The 14,867-nt window shown below is 41.5% G+C and overlaps 1 protein-coding gene across 1 annotated transcript in view; it reads right to left on the bottom strand.

Moving 5' to 3' along the window:
* Window positions 1-13,802, bottom strand: part of si:ch211-146m13.3 (junctophilin-3) — a 52,677-nt gene extending 38,875 nt beyond the window's left edge. The window contains 1 exon segment of the mRNA XM_034193891.1: window positions 12,406-13,802. Within this exon segment, the coding sequence (XP_034049782.1) occupies window positions 12,406-12,787 (382 nt within the window). The 5' untranslated portion in view covers window positions 12,788-13,802.
* Between the last annotated feature and the right edge of the window lie 1,065 nt (window positions 13,803-14,867).

The raw sequence follows: 14,867 nt of genomic DNA, 5'->3' as shown, positions 1-14,867 counted from the left end.
TACTACAATACAATTTTAGATAAAGAGACAAAAATACTCTGATTGACACAACAGAAAATATAAAACCAACTAACAATGAACATAAATAAATATAGAAATAAACAACTGTTTTCTGTGAACACCTAGTGACTCTTACACCTCCACTTCATCCCTGTTTTATTTAAGTTTGATGACAGTTTGATTCGGTCAAACCATATTTTCAATTTGTTAATTTCTTCAGTGATTTCCTCCAGAACTATCTGCCAAGCTAGAAAACTGCTGCATCCTAGTGAGAGCACAATACTACTGGAATGAATTTAAATAACGAAAGTTGTGTTTTTTCTCACCAAAATGGATGCTGCACTCACTGCAAATTATTGTCTGGAATAGTCCCAGATTGCATTTCTGAGTTTCTAGAATTCAAACATTTTCATGTGGGTGGTGGTGGTGGGCGGGGGTAATTTTGGGTTACAGCTTTTTTTGTTGTTTTTCACCACTTTCATCCCTGAATGTCAATCGTGAGGCACTTTATGCGGATTAAAGTCACTAACAGGGACTCCTGTCTTATTGTGAGAAAGAAATGCGAGTCGTCCTCCATTCTGTTCACACAGCTCCAAACGCTGTGTGACTCTCTGCTGAGTCAAGTTAGAATGATAGAATCCAGTCGTAATTAATAAACATACCTGGCAGAATTTTGGATTTTTTTGGCTATTTTTCAGAGAATATGAATGATAACAAAAAAAATTTTTTTTTCACTCGTTAGTGGTTGTGTTAAGCCATTTATTGTCAAACAACTGTGATGGACAAAATATGGCCATCGGATATTGCAAAGGCTTTTCATCCATCCGTCTCTCGGTCTGTGCTCAGCATAAGTCCAGTCCTATTACTGTCAGTCTTCAAATTCACAGGAAACATTCTTGGAACACAGACCATGGACATGTTCAAAGATGCTAACCTTGATGTATTTTAAGAGGTTTAAAAAGTTGCATTCTGCTATAATCTGATCCGTTTCATGTTTGAGTGACTCGGGTGACAGCCAATCAGAGTAGAGTTGCAACGTGACGTCAGTCGCTAGTCTCTTCAATACTGCTTTATTTTGTGTGTTTATATACGTTTCACATATATTATGTAAAAGCTAGCAAGAAATAAGCACTTCTAAAACTGAAAATGTGTTTTTGGGACCTATTAATACTTCTGAACTTATTTAGAAGACACGGAAGTTAGCATGATGATGTCATTTCCTACTTTAGCTACTTGCTAACCCTTCATTTCTTGTATATTATGTAGTGAGAAATAAACACTTCTAAAACTGAAAATGCTGTTCTTATCACCTGATAACACCTCTGGTGTCATTTACAAGACATTTTGTAGATGTTAGCTTGCACGCTAACTCAAAGCTAACTTCCCATGTAGTTAAATTTGTCTCATTATTAATTCTCTGCGCCCACGTGACGTGGTGAAGTGGCCAATCCGCAGGCGAGAATTCGTACGTCCGTGACTGTAGCCGCTCGGTGACAAGACGCTTGGGCTGTATGCTCTTTTATTGAAATCAGCTGTTTTTTTTTATTGTCTATAACTTGCTTCTAACGGCCAGCTGACAGCTATCATTGCCTCAATCGGTGAGATTTATACACTAAGATTACCTGAAATTAAACATTGTACATTAAATTGAATTTACTGACGAGTCTCCCCTTTGAAAAGTGACTAAATTACATGTATTTGTATTGAGCTCGGCGATGTTTTCACAGAGAAAAACCGCCGCTCGAGGTTAAATGCCCGGATGACCGACCTTGAGAATATTAGCAGTTATCAAGTTGTTCACCAATGAATATGGCCTTATACACTCTGAAGAAAACCATACACCCTGAGGCCGAAGGCCGAATTTTATCATTTACATTTAACGATTTTATCATATACCTATAAATGATAAATGTTGTATGGTGTAAAAAGCCATATTCATTGGTGAACAACTTGATAACGATTTTATCATATACAGTGGTCCCTCGTTTATCGCGGGAGTTACGTTCTAAAAATAACCTGCGATAGGTGAAATCCGTGAAGTAGTCAGCGTTATTTTTTACAATTATTATAGATGTTTTAAGGTTGTAAAACCCCTCACTACACACACTTTTCTCAAACAGGCATTAACATTTTCTCACTTTTCTCTCCTGTGTAAACACTCAAAGTTCAAACCTTAGTAGAAAAAAACGTTTTCCTATAAATAATTATGATGGCTTTTAGAACTAACAAATTTAATTTTAACGATCAACCTACGAGGTTGGACACGTAAGAAATTATTAATAGTGACTCACCAGCATTTCACAGTTCCTCTGACCACGCCTCTTTGCTGTCCGGATTGGCTGATTACCAAGGCGACATTCATTTTGTAGGTTTTACTTGGGTGGTATGAAAAATATTACCCGTCCGCAAAAAGGGTGTATTGCTATTTATTCTTTAGTGTTTTATCCCATCATATTGGCGTATCATTTATAGGTATATGATAAGTGCAAATACACAGAGGGTGATTGAGAAATATTCCTTGATTTGTACAATATGAACAAATGATGATGTGATTTGAACATGTACAAATTGTGCGTAAGACAATAGGATCTTAATAATTAATTAAATAACTGCAAATTATAATGAACACAATGCTCATACGGCCGATGGTATTTTAGCATTGCACACACATAGTTGTGATTACAGACAGTCAGGTCAAATGGACTTGTTTAGCTTATTACTTCCGCTGAAGAAGTAATGATCCGCTCTGGGCTTTTTGAATATGCATCCAGTGTCCGTGCACCCGGAGCTGTCCTTTGTACTGGAATCAAAACCTGTGCTGTCTCGTGCTCAACCGGGCCGTCAGTGCACAAGAGTGCTTGTGGTCTGTATTATGTAGAGACGAGAGGCCTGCTAGTGTTTTAATGAGCACCAGCTCTGTTGACACACTGTGTGTGTGTGTGCGTGTGTGTGCATGGTGCAAATGATGCAGCCCATTTATGGCTGGGAAAAATGTGTCAGCTCGTGCGTGCTACACCCAGTTCATCTGATGGCGGGCTTCCACATGAGCAGAAAAGCACAGCAGAGCGTTTGGGTGATGCAGTCTTTTTTAATGGTTTCTTCCACGAACCCTTCAGTTGTTTTGTTTGTTTTTTAAAGAGCGTGTTAATAAAGCAGCAGTGTAAACAGGCCTCAGCTGTGCACAGGCAGCGTGGTCCACCTGTATCACTGATTTGACTTCACTCTCCATCCTTTGGTGGTGCACTGTAAGAAGCCCTCAAAGTAACAGTCATATTGACAGCACCTGAGAGCTAATCAAACTGCAGAAGAGCTGCGAGCTGGTCTCCAGTGACATCCTGACCCGCTGTCTCTTGTTGCTGTGGCGACTGTACAGTGGGATGCAGAGGGGAGAGGTTTTAATTAAGGGTCTGAAAGGCAGAACCTGGGTGATGGAAGAGAAGACATTTCAACATGATTTAATTTCTAATATTAGACATGCGGCCTATATTTCTGTGCTATGGCTCTGTTGTTTTTCTAATAAGGTTGTTTTCTAATAATAAAGGCTGGTCAGTAGGGCAGCATGAGAGTGATCTGTCTTTGTATCACTGCACGTTTTACATCATATCAGCTGGAGGGGAAGTAACATTAGATTTTTGCAGGACGGCAATCAAATATGGCCATCGGCTATTGCCAAGGCTTTGCATCCATCCATCTGTCTGTCTGTGCTCAGAATAAGTCCAGTCCGATTACTGCCAGAGTCTTGAAATTCACAGGGAGCATTCTTGGGACACAGAACTTGGACAAGTTCAAAGATGCCTAACCTTGGCCTATTTTAAGAGGTATTTTAAAAGATATTTTAAGAGGTTTAAAAAAAAAATCACATTCTGTTTCAATCTGTTCCGTTTGTTTTTGAGTGGCGGGAATGACAGCCAGTCAGAGTAGAGCTGCACTGTGACAATGGATTTTCTCTCCCAAAGCACTTTGTTTTGTGTGTTTATATGCATGATTCTCATATATTATGTAAAAGATAGTGAGAAATAAACACTTCTAAAACTGAAAACACTGTTTTTATGCGCCACGTGGTGCTTGTGCCGCGAGGCGGGGCATATAGCATCCGGGTATTCCGTCCGTCCGTCCGTCCGGCCGCAATTCGTTCGCCGCAATGTAGCTCAGCACCTATTGCTCACAAAAACTTCGTATTTGGTGGGTACATGCCTTGGAGGAGTACGTCACATGGGTTCAAAGGCCAGTGACCTTGACTACTTCTGAAGGTCACCAGTGGTCACAACTTTCAAATCCTTCACCGCAACGTAGCTCCGCACCTTTTGCTCACAGAAACTTCATATTTGATGGGTATTTGCCTTGGAGGAGTACTTCGCATGGGTTTGAAGGCCGGGGACCTTGACCTACTTTTCAAGGTCATCAATGGTCACAACTGTCAAATCCTTCGCCACAACATTGCTCGGCACCCACTGCTTGCAGAAACTTCATATTTGGTGGGTACATGCTTTGGAGGAGTACTTCACATGGGTTTGAAGGCCGGTGACCTTGACCTACTTTCCAAGGTGACCATTTGTCACAACTGCCAAATCCTTTGGCGCAATGTAGCTCAGCAGCTATTGCTCACAGAAACTTCATATTTGATGGGTACATGCCTTCTTCAAAGGTCAGTGGCCTTGACCTACTTTTCAAGGTCACCAATGGTCACAACTGTCAAATCATTCGCCTGAAATTTGTTCGCCGCACTGTACCTCGGCACCTATTGCTTGCAAAAACTTCATATTTGGTGGGTACATGCCTTGGAGGAGTACTTCATATGGGTTTGAAGGCTGGTGACCTTCACCTACTTTTAAAAAATTACCAATAGTTGCATTTGTTCGAAGGCTACCGACTTTTTATGGTCACTGTTGGCCACATCCTCTAAATAAATATAATGTCAATCTCCAATTTTTTTCACTGTGTATCCCAGTTTACATCAAACACATGAGGGTTCAACCAAATACCTACCCCACACATGTACATATTACTGCACTTTACATGGAAAATAGTACTGCGCGCGGGGCATTTCATGACGAATGTCTCTAGTTGGAACTTAATAAAAACCTGAACTTATTTACAAGACTTTTCGTGGACGTTAGCATGGTGATGTCATAGCCTGGTCTAGCTAGCTCCAAAACTCTGTTTCTTTGTGTGTAAATATAACCTCTTTGTCATATATTACGTAAAAGCTAGCAAGAAATAAACACTTCTAAAACTGAAAAAGCCATTTTTGTAAACTGATAACACCTCTGGAGTCATTTACAAGAGATGCTTGTCAAAAGCTCATGTCCACACAGATGCTCGCACTCCTGCAGACGCCGTTAAAATGTAAATATTGTTTAAGATGGACTGATTGATAGAAGGGCTTTTTTGAACGTGTACAAATTGCACGTAAGACAATAGGACCTTAAGAATTTATTAAACAACTGCAAATTATAAAGAAGCCAATGCTCATATGGCCGAGGGTATTTTAGCACTGTTATATTTTGTTGTTCTACAGCCACATACTATTTATTCATTACATTACCAGCATGAATTTTGGAAAACATTTCTGAAGATACCATTTGCATTTTTGTGCTGTCACATAACTAAATTGTTTGTGAATGACTGTTGTCTGTAGTGAAACTATGGAGCACATGGAGACAAGCTTTGAGAGGAGGGAAGAGAACAGCTTGGACAGTTTGGAGATTGGGTATATCGGGATAAGAATGCTGCTGATGGAGCCAACAGGCAGGAGGAAAAGATGGAGACCAAAGATGATGTGCTGAGGGAGGACATGCATTTGATTGTTGTCACAGAAGAAGATGCAGGCAACAGTGTACAGTGGAGATGGATGATCTGTGGTGACCCTTTAAGGGAGCCACCAAAAGGGGGGGGGGGGCTGACAAGACTGTCCAAACACCGCCATAACATCACCACTAGATTTCACCAACATAATTTCTTCACATTGTTCAGAGTTGTCATGGTTACAGGTGGTCATAAGAATGGGACGTGGGTTGGGGGTTTGACTAGTTGAATAAGCTCTCAATGTAGAATTTTAGGTACATTATTTTCATTTCAATTTATTTATATAGCATCAAATCACAACATAAGGTGCTTCACAAGAACAAACGTTAACATTAAGAGCCCCCCTGAATAAGGAATAGGCAACAGTAATAAGGAAAAACTCCCTCAAGGAAGAAGCCTCAAGCAGACCAGACTCAGAGGGGTGACCCACTGTTTTTGGCCACACTAACAAAGACCAAATAAAGTACAACAAAGAATTGTCAAACAAGCAGAATGGAGATGATGAAACTAAGCATCCGGATAATAAAATCGTGACCGCATCGTGACCCACAGTTCATTACAAATATGTTTAAATTGTATTTAAATAATTAACCGGTGTAATGTTTTAGCTTTTTTGGTGAAAACATCGACATAATTTCTTTTAAGTGTTTTCTGGAATTTACAATAGATTATTAGCATCTGTTTGTGTTGTTAAGTACAGTACAGGCATTCTGAATGAAAATGGTTGGAATGAAAACTTTCTGCACTGAAAAACTCCTCAAAACATTACATTTTTATCTAAATACTGTGATACCTAAAATCTTTCAACATCACTCTAAGATTTGCATCCATCTGTAGTAGCTGAAGACATCTTTTGTATTAGACATGAAATTTCTTTGATGTCTGTAAGGCAAAATTCACAATAATGCTTTTATGCTAACAGTATTCTGTTGTGCAAGATGACATATTTAGGTTGGCCACAAGGGGGCCAACCATATCATGATGGGGCGTGGCTTCACTGTCCCTCTTGAGAAACGGATATCTGTTATTGCCTCAACAGCACACCTCTTCTAACTGATGCACATGAATATGACCTGTTAACTACATCATTACATCTCATTCATGTGCTTCCTATACCCGCTTATTCCAATTAAGGGTCACGAGGGGGCTGTACATAAAATCATTTATGCACAGAAAATAAAATACATTTGTGTTCAGTAGACTTGATATTTAAAGAATATTGCACTCCTTCATAATAATTCATCAACTACTTTAAAATATGCAATGTGACCAGACTGGGCCATTTGGGGTTTTCACGTATCCCATAATCCCTTGCGTGCGAGACAGTCGCTGCAGTCAGAACAACATAGAGAATCTACACGATGACAGTTGTAAATGAATATTATACTACGAAAATTTAATTTTTTATGCTTTTCATCACGTTAATAAGAGAGTGCTGCATGATACCCTGAAAACTTGCTAAAACAAATATTCCAGATAATCCATGTCTGTTATGTTGAATCTGCGTGGACTTTAATAAGTGCAAACCAAATTTCAGACATATTATATATATTAGTCTGGAACAAAGAGGACAAACAGTGTTGTAAAGAACAATAATCAAGACATTAAAGAGCAAACTTCACTTTCTCCCAGAACGACATAATCAGGAAGCGATTGTATCTCACAGCAGCTCCCACTGAAAATAGCGGAGAGACAGCCTGTGATTCTTGCATGTTTACATAAAACAAATGCAATAACAACGTCTATAAACCCAGAGAATATATTCACGAGAGTTTTAGGCACAATATAAAAATAGTTTTATGTTGCGATGTTAATGGTGTTGTCCGTGTGCAGCGGTTAAAATACAGCGTGATCAGAGCATCTCAGTGCAGTTCTCAATGTTACTGAGATCTCGCAGCACTGCGACCTCTCCGAGATTTTGCGGGATTTGAAACCTGAAAAGCCTCAATGGTCTTTGCAGAAAGATGCTGGTCTTTAATGGCTTTCGGACTTGAATATGTTGATGTTTAGTGTCTTTTTCAAGGACACATTGACATCCAAGAATACCCAGAGACTGAACCACCAACTTTTAGTTTTAGAATAACATGCGCTCCCATCTACAGCACTGTCTAAACTCAGAAGTGCTTATACTTGTGCTGTTGGAGGTACATCTGGGTTTTGGTGAGCTATAGGAAATCTCCTGCCTCCCAAATTGATCTGGCATCAATACAGTCACTGGGCTCCTAAAGCAGTCTATTTTACCAGAACTCTAATCTTCACCTCACTGTCTTTCCACCTATCCTGTCAATGTGACACTGGACTCTATATGATGGATTTACTGCAACATTTTCCATTGCACATTCTGCCAATCTTGTGTTGTGCATTTTGTTTCGTCTTGTTAGAAGCGCAACAGCAGATGGCCACTCCAGAGTCTTGTCTACTTGAGGTTTCTTCCTGCAATAAAAAAACAAAAACCCACTGGGAGTTTTTCATTTACCGCTGTGACTAATGTGTTGCTCATGGGGTGGGTAATGTGAAGACCTTACTTGTGTAGTACACCTAGAGTAACTTGTGATTTGGCCATGTATAAATGGAATTGAACCCATCATATTTTATTTTTACACAAAAAAATGAACTACTTTACATTAATCAATCAATTCAATCAATTTTTTTATATAGCGCCAAATCACAACAAACAGTTGCCCCAAGGCGCTTTATATTGTAAGGCAAGGCCATACAATAATTATGTAAAACCCCAACGGTCAAAACGACCCCCTGTGAGCAAGCACTTGGCTACAGTGGGAAGGAAAAACTCCCTTTTAACAGGAAGAAACCTCCAGCAGAACCAGGCTCAGGGAGGGGCAGTCTTCTGCTGGGACTGGTTGGGGCTGAGGGAGAGAACCAGGAAAAAGACATGCTGTGGAGGGGAGCAGAGATCGATCACTAATGATTAAATGCAGAGTGGTGCATACAGAGCAAAAAGAGAAAGAAACAGTGCATCATGGGAACCCCCCAGCAGTCTACGTCTATAGCAGCATAACTAAGGGATGGTTCAGGGTCACCTGATCCAGCCCTAACTACAAGCTTTAGCAAAAAGGAAAGTTTTAAGCCTAATCTTAAAAGTAGAGAGGGTGTCTGTCTCCCTGATCTGAATTGGGAGCTGGTTCCACAGGAGAGGAGCCTGAAGGCTGAAGGCTCTGCCTCCCATTCTACTCAATTAACCAACTGTCTTTGTTGAAATTAGTCCAATCAAGTTGTTCAAAACAATCAATTAACACTGGATTCGGTGTACGTATTTTTCCAATTCAAGACTCAAAACTATCCTTCATTTTGGCTTTCTCAAAGTCAAAGATACTGAGAAGTCTATTGCTTCCCAAAATCAGACAGATAATGTAGTGTTGTCCACTGTGCCAACGGAGTGATAATGGAGGAAGACCAACAAACTTGTCACAGGCTGATCAATATATCTGTTGAACAAAATTATATTGGTAGACAGTTTAACTGATCCGTTTGTAGAGCCTGTTGTTTAATTCTAGCATATATCATCTGAGAAGATGATCAGAAAGCGCTGTAACTAGGTTTAAGGATATGATTCCTTCTTTATGTTCTCTAATGCCATATACCAACACAGTGCAGAGTAGCTACCTAAACTCTGTAAGTGAGATAGAGTATCTCGCCAATAGTTTTACATCCTCATTGAAGACAACTTTGGATGCTGTAGCTCCTCTAAAAAAGAGAGCTTTAAATCAGAAGTGCCTGACTCCGTGGTATAACTCACAAACTCGTAGCTTAAAGCAGATAACCCGTAAGTTGGAGAGGAAATGGCATCTCACTAATTTAGAAGATCTTCACTTAGCCTGGAAAAAGAGTCTGTTGCTCTATAAAAAAGCCCTCCGTAAAGCTAGGACATCTTTCTACTCATCACTAATTGAAGAAAATAAGAACAACCCCAGGTTTCTTTTCAGCACTGTAGCCAGGCTGACAAAGAGTCAGAGCTCTATTGAGCTGAGTATTCCATTAACTTTAACTAGTAATGACTTCATGACTTTCTTTGCTAACAAAATTTTAACTATTAGAGAAAAAATTACTCATAACCATCCCAAAGACGTATCGTTATCTTTGGCTGCTTTCAGTGATGCCGGTATTTGGTTAGACTCTTTCTCTCCGATTGTTCTGTCTGAGTTATTTTCATTAGTTACTTCATCCAAACCATCAACATGTTTATTAGACCCCATTCCTACCAGGCTGCTCAAGGAAGCCCTACCATTATTTAATGCTTCGATCTTAAATATGATCAATCTATCTTTGTTAGTTGGCTATGTACCACAGGCTTTTAAGGTGGCAGTAATTAAACCATTACTTAAAAAGCCATCACTTGACCCAGCTATCTTAGCTAATTATAGGCCAATCTCCAACCTTCCTTTTCTCTCAAAATTCTTGAAAGGGTAGTTGTAAAACAGCTAACTGATCATCTGCAGAGGAATGGTCTATTCACTTTATACATGCTTCCCTTAGGTAGTATTATTAGACGGTATTGCTTAAATTTTCATTGTTACGCAGATGATACCCAGCTTTATCTATCCATGAAGCCAGAGGACACACACCAATTAGCTAAACTGCAGGATTGTCTTACAGACATAAAGACATGGATGACCTCTAATTTCCTGCTTTTAAACTCAGATAAAACTGAAGTTATTGTACTTGGCCCCACAAATCTTAGAAACATGGTGTCTAACCAGATCCTTACTCTGGATGGCATTACCCTGACCTCTAGTAATACTGTGAGAAATCTTGGAGTCATTTTTGATCAGGATATGTCATTCAAAGTGCATATTAAACAAATATGTAGGACTGCTTTTTTTGCATTTACGCAATATCTCTAAAATCAGAAAGGTCTTGTCTCAGAGTGATGCTGAAAAACTAATTCATGCATTTATTTCCTCTAGGCTGGACTATTGTAATTCATTATTATCAGGTTGTCCTAAAAGTTCCCTAAAAAGCCTTCAGTTAATTCAAAATGCTGCAGCTAGAGTACTGACGGGGACTAGAAGGAGAGAGCATATCTCACCCATATTGGCCTCTCTTCATTGGCTTCCTGTTAATTCTAGAATAGAATTTAAAATTCTTCTTCTTACTTATAAGGTTTTGAATAATCAGGTCCCATCTTATCTTAGGGACCTCATAGTACCATATCACCCCAATAGAGCGCTTCGCTCTCAGACTGCAGGCTTACTTGTAGTAACTAGGGTTTGTAAGAGTAGAATGGGAGGCAGAGCCTTCAGCTTTCAGGCTCCTCTCCTGTGGAACCAGCTCCCAATTCAGATCAGGGAGACAGACACCCTCTCTACTTTCAAGATTAGGCTTAAAACTTTCCTTTTTGCTAAAGCTTATAGTTAGGGCTGGATCAGGTGACCCTGAACCATCCCTTAGTTATGCTGCTATAGACGTAGACTGCTGGGGGGTTCCCATGATGCACTGTTTCTTTCTCTTTTTGCTCTGTATGCACCACTCTGCATTTAATCATTAGTGATCGATCTCTGCTCCCCTCCACAGCATGTCTTTTTCCTGGTTCTCTCCCTCAGCCCCAACCAGTCCCAGCAGAAGACTGCCCCTCCCTGAGCCTGGTTCTGCTGGAGGTTTCTTCCTGTTAAAAGGGAGTTTTTCCTTCCCACTGTAGCCAAGTGCTTGCTCATAGGGGGTCGTTTTGACCGTTGGGGTTTTACATAATTATTGTATGGCCTTGCCTTACAATATAAAGCGCCTTGGGGCAACTGTTTGTTGTGATTTGGCGCTATATAAAAAAATTGATTGATTGATTGATTGAGTCTGCCTCAGTAAGAATAAGAGCCCGTCTTTGGCACATACTTTGTCTTAAAGGGAAAAGAGCATAGATAAAATGTGATTTGAAACATGAATGTCAAAACGTGGCTTATTTACTAGAAGGTCACTGGATTAATAACCTGACAGCTTTTTTGTGTCATAGTGCAAGATAGAGATGAGGCGTACTACTTTCAGTATGAAGGAAGATCAACTGTATGCTTCAGAGGACCCCGGCAAATGGGTGCAGTGTCACCTGGCTGTAGCAGATACATGGGTACTTTCAGGAAATGGGGATGGACTGGTAGTGTGCCCAGGTGGTTGTCAATCAGGATCCAGGGCAGTTCAGTAGATGTACAGTACCAGTGCATACTCCCAGACGTGACCTGATTCACTAGTTCTAGTGCCTATGTCAGTCATGGAGGTAGTGTATCCAAGGAGCAAGTACAAAGATGATAATACTCAACTAGAACAGCAATAAAACAGAAAATATAGAACTGCATCACCACATAGGAAATATGCCTAAAGAACCGGCATCAATTCACCAACAAGGCCTGGGGTGATTGTTTACTGTCAGCTAGTGATTATTCATCACAAATCTACCCCTGTGGTTGTACTTTTCACACTGGCAGATTCACAAAAGGCACAGTGGCAAGTATACAAAGAAAACAATTATGTTTTCATCTTTTGATGACCTGGTCAGCCCTAATCCAGTCTATGAACCGGTGAGAAGATACTGGGAGGGCAAAGTGTGATTGTCTGTTGCCTGATTGGAAGCAAGCTAATTTGGTTTTGGCACCTTACCTCCATCGCAGTAGGTTTCAGTGCCGTATCCATCCTGCAGACCGTTGCTCCATGTCCCCTCATATCGGGCACCGCTCGCCGTGCTCTCCAGCTGCCCATAGCGACCTTTGAAGCCCTGTGTCCACTCGCCTCTGTACTCCCAGCGGCCCTTACGCTCCACTCCAATGCCGTGTCGTTTGCCTTGTGCCCAGGTACCCTGGTAGCTGTTACCGCTGGGCCACGTGTAGACGCCAAGGACCTCAAAGCCATGGCTCCAGGCCCCCGCATACTCACCCTGACCCTGGGGCCCTGTGCAGACCCCTCGGCCGTGGGCCTTGCCCTGCTCCCACCCCCCGCAGTACGACCCCCCATCGTCAAAGTCAAACCTGCCTCCAGTGGACATGCATGAAACAGGTTTAGGCAAATACTCAGAATGTCAAGAAAAGCAGAATCAAGGGTCTCGTTCAAATAGAAAGAGCAACGAGGGAGGGGGCTTTGTTTGGAGCTGATAGCATGGAGGTGCAGGGTCTTGCCTCTCCCTCTTCTGTTAGATCAGGATGTAAAATTCCAGTACCTCATCCCAAAAATTTCAAAGAGACCTTATGATTGAGAAGCAATCTACCCGTCACTGATGGGTCGGAAGTGAGGACTGATGCTGTGATGTGTTAGACTTCCCGTGGGCATGCAGGCTCATGGTGCTTCTCATCTTTCTCCTCCTCCAGCTTCCTGCTCCATGCAGTCGGGGAGCTCACCGGCCCATTGCCTGGGCCGTGCAGCGGGGCGCTCCAGACGAGCGAGGCCTATAGGCTTTCCTAGCAATGCTCGCGGCCCACAGCAACAGCAGCAGCAGTAGCACCAGAGCTCAGCTCAATCAAACATCACAGCATCACCGCGTCATAAATGGAGCCTGATCCAGGACAGGGATGCTGCTGCTGCTGCGCCGGTGCACCATCCACACAAATCACAAGAGCGGAGAAGTTGAAGATATTTCCCTATAGCGTGGCCTGGAAACGAGCGATCCGAGTCATGTTCAGAGCCACACATCCGTGGCTACGGACACAGACTCAACCTCGCAAACACACTTCGGAAGACATAACGGAGCGTGAATATCTCCTCTGCTCCTCTTATTGCTTCTATTTCTCCTCTTCTCCTTTACTCTGCTGTGATCTAATGATGGCGCTCTCGCTTGAAGATGAGGTTGTGAAGAAGGAGATAAAAAAATTATTCATCTTTTCCCCCCCTCCATTTCAGCACTCGCTCACATCCGGGATTGTTATTGTAGCCCAGTTCCACCAAGTCATCTGTCCTCTCTTGTTTTTTGTTTTCTCTCTCTCTCTCTCTCTCTCCCTCTTGCTCTATCATTCCCTCTCTCTCAAATCTGCTCATTACAGGACTGTTCCACCCCAGCCAATACCCCTCCCCTCACCACACACACACACACACACACACACACACACACACACACACACACACACACACACACACACACACACACACACACACACACACACACTCCTTCTCTGAGCTCTTAAAGCGATAGAGACGGAGGGATGCTGCATGTATAGAGCTCGCCTCCTTTGGGGATACAGGCTGCTTTTCCTAATTATCCAGCCTCATTCTGCCTCCCTCCTCCTCCCACACTGAAACCTGGGTAGTCAGCAGTCTGTTTTCCTGATAACCGGTGGTCTGTGAGTTCATTGATCCTGTGGCACTGAGGCGGCCATGCTTCCGAGCTAATTGCCGTTCGTCTTTTTCACGATACGCTTTTTCAAAGGCAAACCAATGGACTGGAGCTGTCACTTGACTAAGCTTTATTGAAGGCCGGACAGACTGTTTTGTCACATATCGAATTCTAAATTGGCAATCCAGAGGCCACAAACTAATGTGTGATTTTTGTGGTTAATCTCAATCTGATTATGAGAGCCCCATAACAATTTGACAAACAGATGTCTTTACGTTAATTTGCACAGCATCTTTAGATTAATGCAAAATAAAACGCAATGCTAAAATACCCTCGGCCATATGAGCAGTGTCTTCTTTATAATTTGCAGTTGTTTAATTGGTATCCCAGTGTAAAGTGTGCGTGTTATATATATATATATATATATATATATATATATATATATATATACATATACGAGGTCTGTCAATAAAGTAACGGTCCTTTTTATTTTTTTCAAAAACTATATGGATTTCATTCATATGTTTTTACGTCAGACATGCTTGAACCCTCGTGCGCATGCGTGAGTTTTTCCACGCCTGTCGGTGACGTCATTCGCCTGTGAGCACTCCTTGTGGGAGGAGTCGTCCAGCCCCTTGTCGGAATTCCTTTGTCTGAGAAGTTGCTGAGAGACTGGCGCGTTGTTTGATCAAAATTTTTTCTAAACCTGTGAGACACATCGAAGTGGACACGGTTCGAAAAATTAAGCTGGTTTTCAGTGAAAATTTTAACGGCTGATGAGAGATTTTGAGGTGATTCTGTC

The sequence above is a fragment of the Thalassophryne amazonica genome, chromosome 2 (genome assembly GCF_902500255.1).
Source record: "Thalassophryne amazonica chromosome 2, fThaAma1.1, whole genome shotgun sequence".
Taxonomy (NCBI): domain Eukaryota; kingdom Metazoa; phylum Chordata; class Actinopteri; order Batrachoidiformes; family Batrachoididae; genus Thalassophryne; species Thalassophryne amazonica.
This window is presented reverse-complemented; position numbering and strand designations above follow the sequence as displayed.